Genomic DNA, 17,850 nt, shown 5'->3' on the forward strand with positions numbered 1-17,850 from the left:
GCTTTAATAAAGAAAGTTGTCCAAGTGCTAGCATCTCCATCGCAGGATCAAGAATATAATGTAGCATTAAAAGGGGTGCACCAAAAGGCTGAGAGGACGACTATATAAGGAGGCCTATATTCTTTGGCACTTAAGAGTCTTACTGAAACTCATCGACATCTATAACAGCCTGGAGGGTAGATGCTGACAGGCTGTTGCCTCCATCTGAACTGGCTGGGTCATGGACTCAGGATCAGGGGCCAGCCACTTACAATAATTGAGATCAGAGGAAATTGTGAATCTTTGAAATTGTCTACTCCAGAGGGTAACTGAGTAGGATGTTAGGTATGCAGGAATTTAAGGCCTACTGGGATAGCATATGAAATCTGAGCTGATGGCAAAGAGAGTCATAATCTTATTAAATGACATAGCAAGCTCAAGGGACCAAATCACCTATTTCAACTCCTATTTCTTATCTTGGCAAGCTTTCTCAAGCCAGAATGAACTAATTCTCAGGTTTCAGATTCGGAGCTTCTTGAACTGATATAGCAAGAAATGTTTGTAATTTTTATTCTTTTTAAAAATAAATCTAAATCAAAAGAACAAATTAGTATATTTCAAATATATTTTTCTTATTGATTTACAGTAGTTTAAATTTTCCTTTTTAAAAAGAATGGAATAAAAATGATTTTACCAACATTTTTGCAGCTAATCTGTCTTCAAGCAAACAGCAGTACAGTGGAAAGGAGGAACTGTAGTTCAGATCTGTTCTTCATTAAATAAATGAGCTATGATTTATTACTTTTATTAAATGGCGAGGGGCAAGAACTGCTAGAGCTTGAAACCACACTAATCTTATGGAGCGTTCTAAACGCACAGGCAGGTTTGGCTTTTGCACAACCACAGAGCACAAAATAAGACAGATTCATTGCATCCAGTTTTGTTTGGAACATTAACCTTCAAAAATTAATTCAGTTGTCTTTTTGCCACTCTTAATTTCTCTTTTACATTTTATAACTTTTTCTTTAACTACCGATCTATGATTTGCTTTTGTTTACAAATCATTCCATGGTGTCATCCTTTCCACCTCACAATAGTCAAAGATGACAGTCTCCCTCTATTTTTGGAATCCTATGTTCCTGAATCTCATTTGCTCCATCATTAATGCTTGAGCCTTCAGTTGCCTCGGCCCCAAGATCTGGAACATTCTACCATGCTTCTCCACCTCTATTTTGTTATTTTAATAGGCACCTTAAAACCTTCCTCTTTGACCAAGCTTTCAGTCACATGACCTAATATTTCCTTATATGACCACAATGTGTGGATTGGAAGTGGTACTTCAAATGCTCCTGTAAAGAGTCTTGGGATGCTTTATTATTTTAAAAGTACTCTAAATATTGTTGTTGTTGACTCAGCTTTTGCCACATTTTTCTACGTCAAATCAGCCACAAGGTACCCACAAGCATTCCTGAAGCTTTTTGCCCAAAACGTCAAGGCCTATTGAGTCCTTGCCTCTCCAAATGCATGCAAACCCTACCTCTCAGAATCACCAAAAACCTACCCACCACCAACGTCAGACTCACAGGTCTACAGTTCCCAGGCTTCCCCTTACATCCTTTCTTAAAGGAATAACATTAGCCACTCTCCAGTAGTCCAGCACCTCCGGCATGGTTATAAAATGATACAAATATTTCTGAAATTTCTATTCTAATATTCCACAGGTCCTGGTATACACTTGATCAGGTCCTGGAGGTTTATCCATCTTTATGTTTTTTAACACCTCCAGCACCTCCCCCTCTGTAACGTGAACCATTTTCAACCATCAATATTTATTTCCCAGAGTTCTCCAGACTCCATTTCTTTCTTCACTGTAAAAACTGACGCAAAATATTAATTTAATATCTCCTGAGATCTCCCATCTCCGGAAGTTCAACACATTGATCTGGTTGATCTTTAAGGGGCCCTATTCTCCCTCGAGTTGTTCTTTTGCTCTTCATATACCTATAGAATCTCTTTGGATTATCCTTAACCTTATTTGCCATGGCTATTTATTTGCCTTGAGTGCTCTCATTTTAGCATTTCTTTTCTGAAGACAGTGATTTATATTAGGTTCTCTTATACAGCATCAGTAGCACTCAGCACTTAATCCAACCACTATATTTTGTGCATGAATTAAATTATAGTTTAAGGGGTTATTAGAATGTACAGGAGTCAATGTTTATCTGATAAATGATAATCCAGAAAGGACCTCAACTGATTCTCAATCATCCACACTTCAAACTGGCGAAATTCAGCTACAATGTGTGCACTATGGTCAAACAACAGAATGTCACAACCAAGTGCATACACCACCTGAGATGACAGGATTACCGATAAGTGTTTTATGAATGCCAACAGTTCTGATCACATGATTCTACAATTGAAATTTTTCAGTTTACCCAATAAAAGTAATACTTCTACTATGGCTCATCTTTTTTAACTACGCGAACAGACCTTACGTTCAAATTCATTTCAATTCAAGGCTTTTCAAAGTAAAATACAAATAATAGTCTATCCTTACCTTTAAGTAATTAAGTTATGATACCAGTCCATGGGTACTGGGCACCCTCTGTGACCTTCTGTTGATAGTCAAACTTTCTTGACAGTTAGTATTTGCAAGTTATTCAATTAATGAGTCCTTGATGAATGTTAACACCTATTCATAACTCCCAAGTGCTGCTACTAGTCAGCACAAATATTTTTCCCAATAGAGTCTGCTGAGCTTGATTTCTGGGTCAGATTGGAGACTGACATTAGTAAGCTCTGCACATTTTAGGTACTGATCTTCTAGTTCTGAATGGGCTCAACTAAATGCAGCCTTTACTTGGAGCCTTTGCTGTTCATATTTACTTTTGCGATTCGCAGTGTGACAAACTTTTGCGTTCTCTGTTTAAACTAAATCTATAGCAGTGGAGCAACTCCTGGCTTAAAGTCAGGCAGGGAAGACTCATTATCGTGGTACGTCAAAGAACATTAATTATCTAAGACACATTGATGAGTAGAAAATGATGAGTGTAACAGTTTATAACAAGCAAAAAGACATCCTAATAGCCCTTGAAAGCTTTGCCAAGCTCCCTCACTTCCCTCCCTCCTACCTCCATGTATTACTCTGGTTACATTCTATTAACCTGAAAGCAACTTACCACAAGTGGAGAGCACATTGGCAGACTGCCAGCCAAAGAGGCGTGATGGATCAAAGGGGTGTAATGACTGCAGACAGAAGAAAAGAAAAATCATGAACAAAGGAAACTTTAAAAAAAGCACACATCTGTATTCACTGGAAAGTGGGCATTGATATTCAATGCAAGCCTTGACCATTAATTTACTCACAAGGATATGCTTGTTTCATAGTTAACATGTATATATATTGTATATATCTAACCTATTTCGAAGTTATTCATCCATGTTCAACTCAAAATGAAAAATATGGAGCCTTTTTACCCCGTACATTGTTTCTTATTCTGGATGTATTATCATTGTAAAGCAATCATAGAGTCATAGAGATGCACAGCACAGAAACAGACCGTTCCATGCCGGCCTGATATCCCAACCCAAAATAGTCCCACCTGCCAGCACCCGGCCCATATCCCTCCAAACCCTTCCTATTCATATACCCATCCAGGTGCCTTTTAAAATGTTGCAATTGTACCAGCCTCCACCACTTTCTCTGGCAGCTCATTCCATACACGTACCATCCTCTGTATTTAAAAAGTTGCCCCTTAGGTCTCTTTTTGTATCTTTCCCCTTTCACCCTAAACCTATGCCCTCTAGTTCGAGACTTCCCTACCCCAGGGAAAAGACTTTATCTACTTACCATATCCATGCCCCTCAAATTTGTAAACCTCTATAAAAGATCACCCCTCAGCCTCTGACGCTCCAGTGAAAACAACCCCAGCCTGTTCAGCCTCACCCCATAGCTCAAATCCTTCAACCCTGGCAACATCCTTTTAAATCTTTTCTGAACCCTTTCAAGTTTCACAACATCTTTCCGATAAGAAGGAGACCAGAATTGCACGCAATATTCCAACAGTGGCCTCACCAATGTCCTGTACAGCCGCAACATGACCTCCCAACTCCTGTAATCAATACTCTGACCAATAAAAGAAAGCATACCAAACGCCTTCTTCACCAAGCTATCTACCTGCAACTCCACTTTCAAGGAGCTATGAACCTGCACTCCAAGGTCTCTTTGTTCAGCAACTGTCTGTAGGACCTTACCATTAAGTGTATAAGTCCTGCTAAGATTTGCTTTCCCAAAATGCAGCACCTCACATTTAGTGGTGTTAAACTCCTCCTGCCACTCCTCAGCCCATTGGCCCATCTGATCAAGATCCTGTTATAATCGGAGATAACCCTCTTCGCTGTCCACTATACCTCCAATTTTGGTGTCATCTGCAAACTTACTAACTGTACCTCTTATGCTCGCATCCAAATCATTTATGTAAATGACAAAAAGTAGTGGACCCAGCACTCCACTGGTCACAGGCCTCCAGTCTGAAAAACAACCCTCCACCACCACCCTCTGTCTTCTACCTTTGAGCCAGTTCTGTATGCAAATGGCTAGTTCTTTCTTTATTTCATGAGATCTAACCTTACTAACCAGTCTCCCATGGGGAACCTTGTTGAAAGCCTTACTGAAGTCCATATAGATCACATCTACCGCTCTGCCCTCATCAATCCTTTTTGTTACTTCTTCAAAAAACTCAATCAAGTTTGTGTGACATGATTTCCCACGCACAAAGCCATGTTGACTATCCCTAATAAGCGCATGCCTTTCCAAATACATGTGCCTTCAAACCAAATGAATTTTCTCCATTAATTAAAACGTATTTGCTCATGGCTTGTGTTTAAAAATCCACAGTCAAATTTAAGGTGTGAAATAATGAAGTTATAATGGCAGTGCTTCAGAAGGACTGAATTGGGAAAAGAATAAAATGAAAAAGAACGGGTAGCATTCAGCAATAACAAGGATGCGGGCATAGGGTTATAGAGATGTACAGCATGGAAAAAGACCCTTTGGTCCAACTCGTCCATGCCAACCAGATAGCCTAAATTAATCAATTGGAGCATTTGGCTCATATCCCTCTAAACCCTTCTTATTCATATACCCATCCAGATGCCCTTTAAATGTTGCAATTATACCAGCCTCCACCACTTCGTCTGGCAGCTCATTCCATACATACACCACCTTCTGTGTGAAAAAGTTGTCCCTCAGGTCCCTTTTAAAGCTTTCCCCTCTCAACTTAAACCTATGCTCTCTAGTTTTGCACTCCCCTATCGTGGAAAAAAATTTTGGCTATTCACCCAATCCATGCCCCTCATAATTTTACAAACCTCTCAGCCTCCAATGCTCCAGGGGAAGAAATCCCCAGCCTATTCAGCCTCTCCCTACTGTTCAAACCCTGCAATCCCAGCAACGTTCTTGTACATCATTTCTGAATGCTTTCAAGTTTAACATCATCTTTCTGATAGCAGAGACTGGAATTGAATGCAGTATTCTAAAAGTGGCCTAACATCCTGGATAGCCACAACATGACCTCCCAACTCCTATACTCAATGCACTGACCAAAGGCAAGCACAAAAATGGGAAAGTAAATTAAAGCACCTCTCACTCACAAAAGCAATTCATACATCATAAACCTTTGACCAATGTCCAGGTTGTTTACAAATAAATTCATGCTGTGCACATACAGCACAAACTATTCTATATACTTGCCTCCTCAGGGTTCCCTGGATAAGACAGACATACACAATATTTTTTGCCAGAGACTTCGAGTATAGTCTTGAAAATCATCTCATTCAAAATTAGAATACAGGCCTCATTACACCTTCTGAGGGAGGAGAATAAACGTCAAACTTTAAAACTCAGAGGAGCTGAAGAAGCAGTTTCTATGGGAAAAAAATAGCGTTCTTTTGTTCTTTTATCGCATGATTTTATGATTTTCCTCAAAGATCCAAACAGTTTACCAGACTTTATTTTTCCTTACACAATTCCTGTGAAGGCATTCATTTATGTTGGTGTGTTTCTGGCACTCTAGTCGGAGTTGATTTTTAACACACTGTGCAACTTTCCTGGTGAAAGTCTATACTTGATGCACCAGTGCTGTATCAGTCGTGTGCTACAAGGATTGGTGCTGGGTCCACTACTTTTTATCATTTATATAACTGATTTGGATGTGAATATAGCATGTATGGTTAGCAAGTTTGCAGATGACACCAAAATTGGTGTATAGTGAAGATGGTTATCTCAGAGTACAATGCGATCTTGATCAGATGGGGGAATGGGTCAAGAATTGGCAGATGGAGTTTAACTTAGATAAATGTGAGATGTTGCATTTTGGTAAGGTAAATCAGGGCAAGATTTATGCAATTAATGGTAGACCCTGGGGTGTTGTGTTGCCAAATAAAGACCTCTAGGGGAGCATGTGCATCACTCCTTGCAATGGAGTCAGAGGCAGACAGGGCAGTGAAGGGCGGCATTTGACACACTTGCCTTCATTGGTCAGAACATTAAAAGGATAAGAGCTGGAATGTCGTGTTGTGGCTTTACAAGTCAAGTTGGATTCAAGGGTCTGTTTCTGTGCTGTATGATTCTATGATTAATTGTGTCATAATCACAATTCAAATATAAAAGAAAAGTTTCCTTAGACCAGCCATTTAATTTACTAATCAACTCATCAAGACTCCTTTGAAAGCATATTCCAACCCCTGCAACTTCTTCTCCATGTCACTATCCTGACTTTGATCTATATCAACGTTTCTACACTGGCTATACAGTCAAAGTCCAGGAAATAACTTTGTAACAGCATTTCAGGAGTGCCCACACAACAAGTATCTTATGCTTTCCAGGTGATTCATGACTAAACCTCAAGAACAATTAAGGACAGGCAATGTGTTGCACTAACTGGTGACACCCACACTCCATGAAGAAATGAAGGTCCATCCGCTCAGACAACACAATATTGTAACAGCACCCATTACAGAAGCAATCATCCTCGATAAATTTGATTCTGGGTAATCCACAATGGAGGACAGGAAAAATTTCTGGCTGTAACAGCTGCTCCTTTTTTTGAAGTATTTTAGGTGTTGGAGGTGATTTCCTCGAATTTCAGGAGTAGCAATTACGGTTTTATATGCTGTTGCACTGTTTTGAAACTTGAGGAAAAAAAGGTCAAAACAGCAGCACTTTTAAAAGGGAGATGACCAGACAAAGGCAGGACATGGTGAGGTCAGTGCAAGAAAGAGACAGAGAGCGAGCGACAGACAAAGAGAGAAATGCACACTGCTAACTCACACAGCAGTGAACTTGCACAGTTACTGCCTTTGCTGCTTGAATTCCTGTATTGCTGGACATCAGAGTGTGATTGGGAAAATTAACAAACAGTGAAATTCACAAATAATCTTGGAAGAACCTGTTTGGGAGAGGTCACAGCCCAGAAATAGATAAGTGAATAGTTTAAGTGTGACCTTACAGTAAATCTGCAGCAGCGAGTAGAGTGGGTTCATTCTTGATTATACATTTTATGGAGTTAGGAGTCTTGATTAAACTTAAATATATAAACCATAAGTATTACGTTAGCCTGGAGCAGTGTTTTGTAGAGAAATAACACAGTGCTATTTCATGGGTGTGTAGATTGAAAGAAGCAAAATGGCCTTGAGTATTTAGGGAGAGTTTACATGTCACAGGGTAGAAATAGGAGGATAGAGCAGATGAATGCTTGGCTGAAATGATGTATGGGAGAAGGATTCATGGAATCTCTTCTGGGGTAGAAGTGGCCTATACAAGAAGGACAGATTGCACCTGAATTGGAAGGGGACTAATACTGGCAGGGAAATTTGCTGTAGCTGCTCGGGAGAATTTAAACTAGGATGGGACCCATGGAGATAGTGAGGAAAGAGATCAATCTGAGAATGGTACAGTTGAGAACAGAAGCAAATCAAACAGTCAGGGCAGGCAGGAACAAAAGCAGAAAACAAGGTAGAACTGAAATTAAACTGCATTTATTTCAGTGCAAGAGGCCTAACAGGGAAGGCAGATGAACTCTGGACATGGTTAGGAACATGGGACTGGGATATCATAGCAATTACAGAAAAGTACCTCAGGGATAGACAAGACTGGCAGCTTAATGTTCCAGGTTACAAATGCTACAGGAAGGACAGAAAGGGAGACAAGAAAGGAGGGGGAGTGGCATTTTTGATAAGGGATAGCATTTACAGCTGTACTGAGGAAGGACATTCCTGGAAATACATCCAGGGAAGCTATTTGGGTGGAACAGAGAAATAAAAAAAGGGATGATCACCTTATTGGGATTGTACTATAGACCCCCCGCCAATAGTCAGAGGGAAATTGAGAAACAAACTTGTAGGGAGATCTCAGCTGTCTGTAAGAATAATAGGGTGGTTATGGTAGGGGATTTTAACTTTCCAAACATAGACTGGGACTGCCATAGTGTTGAGGGTTTAGATGGAGAAGAATTTGTTAAGTGTGTACTAGAAAATTTTCTGATTAAGTATGTAGATGTTTCTACTAGAGAAGGTGCAAAGCTTGACCTACTCTTGGGAAATAAGGCAGAGCAGGTGACTGAGATATCTGTAGGGGAGCACTTTGGGGCCAATGACCACAATTCTGTTAGTTTTAAAATACTGATGGAAAAGGATAGACCAGATCTAAAAGCTGAAGTTCTAACTGGAGGAAGGCCAATTTTAATGGTATTAGGCAAGAACTTTCGAAAGCTGATTGGGGGGAGGCAGATGTTCACAGGTAAAGGTATGGCTGGAAAATGGGAAGCCTTCAGAAATGGGATAACCAGAGTCCGGAGACAATATATTCCTGTTAGGGTGAAAGGAAAGGCTGATAAGTATAGGGAATGCTGGCTAACTAAAGAAATTGAGGGTTTGGTTAAGAAAAAGAAGGAAGCATATGTCAGGTATAGACAGGACAGATCGAGTGAATCCTTAGAAGAGTAGAAAGGCAGGAGGAGTATACTTGAGAGGGAAATCAGGAGGGCAAAAATGGGATATAAGATAGCTTTGGCAAATAGAGTTAAGGAGTGGGAAGCTAAGGAAGTGATTGCTGGGCCTCTTGCTGAGATATTTGTATCATCGATCGTCGCAGGTGAGGTGCCGGAAGACTGCAGGTTGGCTAATGTGGTGCCACTGTTTAAGGAGGGTGGTAAGGACAAACCAGGGAATTATAGACCAGTGAGCCAGATGTTGGTGGTGGGCAAGTTGGAGAAATCCTGAGGACAGGACATACCTGTCTTTGGAAAGGCAAGGACTGATTAGGGATAGTCAACATGGCTTTGCATGTGGGAAATTGTGTCTCACAAACTTGTTTCAGTTTTTTGAACTAACAAAGAGGATTGATGAGGGCAGAGTGGTGGACACAATCTATATGGACTTCAGTAAGGCATTCGACAAGGTCCCTCATGAGAGGCTAGTTAGCAAAGTTAGGTCTCACGGAATACAGGGAGAACTAGCCATTTGGATACAGAACTGGCTCAAAGGTAGAAGACAGAGGGTGGTAGTGGAGGGTTGTTTTTCAGACTGGAGGCCTGTGACCAGTGGAGTGTCACAGGAATTGGTGCTGGATCCACTACTTTGTCATTTATATAAATGATTTGGGTATGAGCATAGGAGATATAGTTAGTAAGCATGCAGATGACACCAAAATTGGAGGTGCAGTGGACAGCGAAGAAGGTTACAACTGGATCAGATGGGCCACTAGGCTGAGAAGTGGCAGATGGAGCTTAATTTAGATAAATGTAAGGTGCTGCATTTTGGAAAAACAAATCTTAGCAGGACTTATACACTTAATGGTAAGGTCCTAGGGAGCGTTGCTGAACAAAGATACCTTGGAGAGCAGGTTCATAGTTCCTTGAAAGTAGAGTCGCAGGTAGATAGGATAGTGAAGAGGCGTTTGGTATGCTTTCCTTTATTGGTCAAAGCATTGAGTATAGGAGTTGGGAGGTCATGTTGCGGCTGTACAGGACATTGGTTTGGCCACTTTTGGAATATTGCGTGCAATTCTGGTCTCCTTTCTATCGGAACAATGTTGTGAACCTTGAAAAGGTTCAGAAAAGATTTACAAGAATGTTGCCAGAATTGGAGGATTTGAGCTATGGGGTGAGTCTGAATAAGCTAGGGCTGTTTTCCCTAACATGTCGGAGTCTGAGGGTGACCTTATAGAGGTTTATAAAATCATGAGGGACATGGATAGGACAAATGGAGAAAGTCTTTTCCCTGGAGTGGGGGGGGTCCAAAACTAGAGGGCATAGGTTTTGGGTGAGGGGGAAAAGTTTTAAAACGGGACCTAAGGGCCTAGTTTTTCAAGCAGAGCGTGCTGCGTGTATGGAATGCACTGCCCGGGAAAGTGGTGGAGGCTGGTAGAAGTGCAGTATTTAAAAGGCAACTGGATGGGGATATGAATAGGAACAGTTTAGAGGGATATGGGCCAAGTGCTGGTAAATGGGTGTAGATCAGCTTAGGATATCTGTTGGCATGGACGTGTTGGACTGAAGGGTCTGTTTTCGTGCTGTATGTGTCTATGAATAGTTTTTTAATACTTGATAAGTTTCCAAAGCATTTTTGTTGGAAACTATGCACTTATTTAGATCAGTTGTCTTGACTTTCAACAAGGAAATGAATGATGAATTACAGCCATTAATACTCTATCTGCACACAAATCTGATTACACAAAATGCCATGGGTCACCATGTTGCTTCATTTTAATCACAACAGAATCCACTAATTAAGTATTGCAAATTAGCTCCAAAAAACAGTTGTGAACCAATTCAACCAAACCATGCAGACACAGATCAATAACTCCTGTTAGCTTCAATTCATATATTACATTTCACAGTCTTTTAATTTTAGATTATGGTAAATACAAGGATGGATCAGGTCAGTCTGTTTTATATTGCCCCTCAGGAGTACACCACCTGGTATAAGCTCATTCACTGTGTGAATATAATCAATCACTCAAGAAGCAAGCATGCATGAAAAAAGAAAAAAAAAATCACAACATCAGGGTATAATCCAACAGGTTTAATTGGAAGCACACTAGCTTTTGGAGCGACGCTCCTTCATCAGGTGATAGTGGAGGTTACGGCTGTGTTACGATCGAGCCAAGTGTTACGATCGAGCCCTCCACTATCATCTGATGAAGGAGTGTCGCTCCGAAAGCTAGTGTGCTTCCAATTAAACCTGTTGGACTATAACCTGGTGTTGTGATTTTTAACTTTGTACACCCCAGTTCAACACCGGCATCTCCAAATCATGAAAAAAGAAAGATGGAAGGTCGAGGATAATAGAAAACATCATTGAAACAAAAAGACATTATCTTCATCTTGGTCACACATCAAAACCCTCTTCTTCAACCCAACAAAAACACATACAAAAACAAGTGCATTTCAAAACACTCTTAGAAATCATAGAAACTTAATCCATCAATAAACAATTCACTGTAAATACCTGTAAAAGATGATAGAGAGAGATGTCCAATGGTGGAATGCCATAAGGGGTGAGCTGTGGAAAAAGAGCAGTGCGCAACTTGGGATAAGGAGACAGTGCCATCTTCAACAGCTGAGAGTCTACTTTCCAGAGAGAATCACTTACATCTTTTCTCTCCTGCATCACCTAAAGAAACCAGAAATAAAGAAAGATTTTTCTTTATAATAAAAACAAAATACTGCAGATACTGGAAATTCTCAGCATGACAGGTCCTATATGTGGGGGGAGAAAATGTCCTAACATTTCAGGAAGAAAGGTGATTACAGTGGGCAGTTAATGGGGTAAACTTTACAGCATAAAGGTGGCAACAAGTGGACAACTTTCAAACAGCAAAGCTTAATGGTCTCATTCGGAGTCATATAATTTGAAGATTCTAGTTGTTTCCTATATTGTTTGATTGAAAAATAGGTGATTAGTGACACATGGCAAAATATGCAAAGATCTGAACATAATTGCAAACTCCAAAGTGAAATGAGATGCAATAGGCCACATAACCAAGGATTCTGCAAGATCAGTTCCAGGAAAGTAAATTGTTTTACAACATAATAAATGATCATTTTTTAAAAATTGAAAAAAAAAGGCCTTTAGCTACAAGAAATTCAAGAATCTCTCTTCCGACTTCAAACGGTTGGAATAAAAAAACTCCAGCCAAGAGCTAAAAAGGTATGGCTTATTTTAGCTCACCTGATCAATTCCTCCAGGAGCAAACATGATAGTGGCTAATGCCATTAGAGTGTGTCCCTCCAGCAGCATGCTGCTGACACTGGCTTGATTGCTGGGAATCAGCATTTGAGCATTGGCTAGACTCGCTCGGAATGTCACAGATGTATCTGACAAGAACAGGATGAAGATCAATGTGGCTGAGATTGAAATACAAAGCTTCTCAAGAGTGGAGGAAATACACAATATCAAACTAACTGGGTTAGGAAATGAGAGTGAACACAATGCTAAAGTTTCAGTTAGACTATAAGACATAGAAGTAGACTGTTTAGCCCCTTGAGTTTGTTCTACCATTCAATAAGAACATGGCTGATCTGATCATCCTCAACTGCACTTTTCTACCTTTCCTTTCGATTCTTTTACTGATTACAGATTTGTCTATTGTATTCTTGAAAATACTTAAATGTTTCAGCCTGCACAGCCTTCTGCAATGAAAATAATTTCATAGATTCATAACTCATTAAGAGAAAAAGATTCCTTCTTATCTGTCTTAAAATGTGTGACTTTTTTTCAGACATGATGCCCTCTGGCCCTTGACTCTCCCATAAGGGGAGAAAAATCTTTCCATATTTACGGTATCAAGTACTCTAAGAATTTTGTATGTCTCATTAAGGTCTCTCATTCTTCTAAATTCCAGGAAGTACAGAGCCAACCTACTCATCCTCTCTTTATAAAAGAGTCTTTCCATACCCAATATCAGCCTAGCGAACATCCTCTGGAGTACTGTCAACTGCACAATACCTTTCCTTAGATAAAAGGAACCAAAACTGCTTACAGCATTTCAGTTGTGGTCTGACTTGTGCCTTGTATAATTTTAGCAAAACCTCCCTACTTTTATACTCCATTCTATTCAAAATGAAGGCCAACATTCCACTTAACTTCCGTAATACCCAGTGAACTTGGATGCTAACATTTTGAGATTCACGGACTATTATCACCAGTTCAAGACTGAACGAAACGGCTCAGTTCAGCTTGCTAAAGAGCTCACCACTCCCCTTTCTTTATACAGGTCACTTCTAAAACATGACCACTTTGGCCTGAAGTCTCATCTGTTTACATATAACCAAAAAGGCTTCTCAAAATCCTTTTCATCTCTGTAATAAACCAGACCATTCAGAGCCCAGCCAAGTTTATTACCCCTCCAAAAATAATCAAGGACAAAGTAGCCTTGGGCCAAGTGACACCTTTTAGAATAAAGAGACTAGCTTTGTGACATGGACAAGGACTCCCAAATTCCTGTGCTGTAGCTTTCTGCAGTCTTTCTCTATTTAAATAATATTCAGCTCCTCATTCTTCTTGTTAAATTGCAGAACCTCACACTTCCCTTCATTATTTCCATCTGCCAAGTTTTAGCCCACTACTTAATCTGTACACTCTATCAACCTCACCACTTACCTTTCTACCTACTTTTGTGTCATTTACATCCATTTTCCTCAACCATTTCATTAATGTACATCATAAATTAATGTACATCATAAATTAATGTACATCATAAATTAATGTACATCATAAATTAATGTACATCATAAATTAATGTGGTCCCATCACCAATCCTTCTGCGATTCCATTGGTTACAGGTTGTCAGGCTGAAAATGTCTCCTTTATCCCAACTTTTTTTTCTAATTAGTCAATTCACCAACAATACTACTTCACCATTTCCTTCTTGTGTGTCCTTTTTAAGTCATATATCCTAGAATATTTAGTTAGCAGCTTTTATCCCTTTATAATCATTCCAGAGATAAGATCATACTGTTAACCTGCATTCGTGCCATTAATTCATTTGTTTCAAGTACTACATGCATTCAAGAACCATCCATTTTGCATTTTAAATCTTTTTCCTTTGTGACCCTCTTTACTGCTGTCTTTCTATGTTTGTATGCTTTCTTCCTTTCTGTTCCACTCTGAATGTCATTGTCCAAACAGGTGCCTTATCATGCTGCCGTATCCTCTTGTTTAGTACGTCTACATTTTCCCTCTACCCCTCTAAATAGTTTAAAGGCCCTCGATAGTTGTAGTTATTTGATTCACCATGACATTATTCCCCAGCACAATTCAAGTGAAGCCTGTCCCACCAGAACAGCTCCCTCCTACCCTGGGTATTGGTACCAGTGCCCCATGAACTGAAATCCTTTCCACCCACACCGATCTTTCAGCCATACATTTAACACATTAACTTTATTTATGTTTTGCTGGTTTGCTGGTGGCTCAGGTAGTAATCCAGAGATTACCACCTAGGAGGTGCTGCTTTTTGTCTCTTAACTATTGTTCTCAAATCTTCTCAAAAATGGCTTTTCAAAATATTTCAGCAAAGCCTCCTTTCTAATGGTACCAACGTCACTGGTATCAATGCAGACCATGACTACTGGATTCCTCTCTAAATTCTTCTCTGGCCCTCAGCAAATGCCCGTAATCCTGGCTCTAAAACAGGACGATACTACTTTCTGAATAGTGGGCCGCATCCAGGGTGTATATCACTTCTGTACTGACCGCCATCTACTGTGGCTGGATTCATAAGTGGCAGCCCCTTCCACAGCAGGTCATTTATAAATGGAGCCTTGCGAGATGATTATTAATGATACAATTCACCAAAATTGAACAGATATGAATGATTCAGTATTAGTGCTTGGACTTAAACCATGAGGAATACCAAAATACTGAACCACTGGCAGGTAATTCACTTCTCTAGGTTGGATACTGCATCTTCAACAGTTGCTTATATCTCCACCAAATTAAGCAGACATTAATTTATTTAACATTAATTTAAATTGTTTAAACAGTTATAAAGAATACCAGGAATACCTAGCTTATCAGCAACCTCTCTCATTCTCACTAGAAACTCAAACCAGGGATGAGCCACATGGAGTGCTGTATCATCCAGAAGAGGACAGTTGGAGGGTTTCAACCTGTTAAACAAGACAACAGTAAAATCAGTCTTCAGGGACATGAAATACGAGAAACATATCTTAAATCTAACAACTGCAAACATTTCTGAGTATGATAAATTGCATCTACAGTTGGATAATCAAGTCAATTAACTATTATTATGGGTGATAAACATTCAAAAAAGAGATTCGACATTTCGGGCATAAGCCCTTCTTCTTATGCCCGAAACGTCGATTCTCCTGTTCCTTGGATGCTGCCTGACCTGCTGCGCTTTTCCAGCAACACATTTTCAGCTCTGATCTCCAGCATCTGCAGACCTCACTTTCTCCACAATAAAAGAGATTCAATTAACTTGAAATAAAGTGGCGAATCTTATTTTTAATCCACTGTAAATAGAGGGAGACCACTTTCAATCCAGTTTACCCCAATACAGCTTGCTATATCTTTTTTATCCAGCAGCACAGTTAAGCTTCTCCGACTCTTGCGGTACAGAACAGTGGGAGGGGCTTAAGAGAACCAGGAAAATTAAAGTAGCTGAACACACATTTGAATTGATGTCCGCACCAAAAATCAGATTCTCCTTATGGATGCCACATTAGATCCCAGACAGTGATCAATTCAAAGTCAGTTTCTCTGTGTCTTAAGTGATAGTTCTTTTTCATGTATGATATCATCAGTATCACACAATTCAACATTAAATGATAATGTTCTTAAATGATAATTAATTTAGAGAACTGAAGGTGCAAGACATGCATCTCTAAGAATATCTATTTGATTTCTTCTCCAGATTTATAGCATGCAGTAAAGTTTTCTATTTTGGGACAGTGAATAAAATCTATTTAATTCCTTTTCCACTCACTCAGTCTCATTTTATTGGCTATTCTTCCTATCTTCACATAATAGATTCAAGTCCACACATCTCTGAGTGGGAATAATATAATTCATGTATTAAGGTAACCACAGAAACAGCTATGTCTGATGTCCCACTGTTCAGAGGAGAGACAATTTTGCACGTCAATTTGTCTCGTATTGGCTTAAGTGGCTCCAGTGCTTTAAGGGTTTTCAAGGTTTTCAAAGGCAACAAACATTGACAAAAGAGTTACAATATTTTTCTGCAGGTTTGGGATATACCATTTCTGAAATGGAACATGCTGCTCATGGAATCTCTGCCCAGAACCCTTTCTGATACGCCTGTATTTAAAGACAGACAGACTTTGATCAATGAAAGTCAGTTTAATTATATAAAATCATACAGCATAGAAAGAGGCTTGTCAGTCTATTGTGCTTTTAAAAGAGCTACCAGTTATTCCCAATCCAAGCTCTTTCCCCATCATCCTGAAAATCCCTTATTTTTAAATACAGATCCAATTTCCTTTTGGAATTTACTATTGAATCTGCTTCCACCATCTTATCAATTAGGAGATCATCAAAACTCTGCAAAAATATCATATTTCTACCCCCACTCGACAGATATTTTGCCAAATTATCTTGCATTTGAAATTTCTCGTAGCTGATCTTCTCGCCCTTGGGAACCGTTCCTCCCTATTTACAGTATTTCTTACAATCCAATAAGACTCCCTTTAAAATTCTTTGTTCTTCCCTCAGCTTCTCCATGCTGTCCAAATAACTAAAGTCCTTCAGTCTCAAATCTTCCCCGCATTCTGTTCAAGATTTGAAATACTTAAATTGAGAATTGGGCACAATACTCATTATTTTAATTGATTTAAATACACAAACAGGAAGCTTAACTATGAAAGCATTATTTTTATTGTGGTCTCTCAATTTCTCCCTAAAAGCTGGTACTGCAGTAATTCTGTCAACAACTTATGGTAAATTAGATTAAAACCTGCATGTGGTGATGTACCACATGCACAATAACAAAGAGTGTAAACAGAAGGGAGGTATTCCTTGGCCTCAAGTCGACAGTCAGAGTAGAAAGAGGCAGGAAAGAGAGAAAACTATAAATTGGTGTATTATCTATCCAACATGGTGCAATTTAAAATGCATTACATAAGTCATCCACATGGGGGAAGCATGTTACAATAAATGTGTTTAAAGCAATAATTCATCAGGACAACTTCAACTACTGTTGGTATAGTAGAGAAATGTATTTTAAATGTCTCAACTACTCATTCAAACAAACACAATGTGAAGAAATGAAAACTAAAGCTGCCAATGCTTCGAATGCAAACAAACAGCAAGGAGATCAATATCTGAAAGACAACAGATGGGTTAACACATTCATAACGTGAGCAAATGCGAGGTCTTGCACTTTGACAAAAAGAATAAAAGCATAGACTACTTTCTAAACGGTGAGAAAATTCGTAAAGCCAAAAGGGATCTGGGAGTGCTAGTCAAGGATTCTCTAAAGGTAAACATGCAGGTTGAGTCCATGATTAAGAAAGCAAATGCAATGTGGTCATTTATCTAAGGATGGTTGGAATATAAAAGCACCGTTGTGCTACTGAGACTTTATAAAGCTCTGGTTAGGCCCCATTTGGAGTACTGTGTCCAGTTTTGGTCCCCATACCTCAGGAAGGACATACTGGCACTGGAGCGTGTCCAGCGGAGATTCACATGGATGATCCCTGGAATGGTAGGTCTAACATATGAGTAACAGCTGAGGATCCTAGGATTGTATTCATTGGAGTTTGGAAGATTAAGGGAAGATTTAATAGAAATTTACAAGACAATACATGGCTTGGAAAGGGTGGACGC

At 39.5% G+C, this 17,850-nt stretch overlaps 1 protein-coding gene across 1 annotated transcript in view; it reads right to left on the bottom strand.

Moving 5' to 3' along the window:
* Nucleotides 1-17,850, bottom strand: part of spg11 (SPG11 vesicle trafficking associated, spatacsin) — a 133,080-nt gene that overhangs the window by 57,328 nt on the left and 57,902 nt on the right. The window contains exons 17-20 of the mRNA XM_060853205.1: nt 15,049-15,152; nt 12,214-12,359; nt 11,491-11,655; nt 3,162-3,228 (exon numbers count right to left, since the gene is read on the bottom strand). Coding sequence (XP_060709188.1) covers nt 3,162-3,228; nt 11,491-11,655; nt 12,214-12,359; nt 15,049-15,152 — 482 coding nt within the window. The remainder of the gene's footprint in view (nt 1-3,161; nt 3,229-11,490; nt 11,656-12,213; nt 12,360-15,048; nt 15,153-17,850) is intronic.

Source organism: Hemiscyllium ocellatum, chromosome 39 (genome assembly GCF_020745735.1).
Source record: "Hemiscyllium ocellatum isolate sHemOce1 chromosome 39, sHemOce1.pat.X.cur, whole genome shotgun sequence".
Classification (NCBI taxonomy): Eukaryota; Metazoa; Chordata; class Chondrichthyes; order Orectolobiformes; family Hemiscylliidae; genus Hemiscyllium; species Hemiscyllium ocellatum.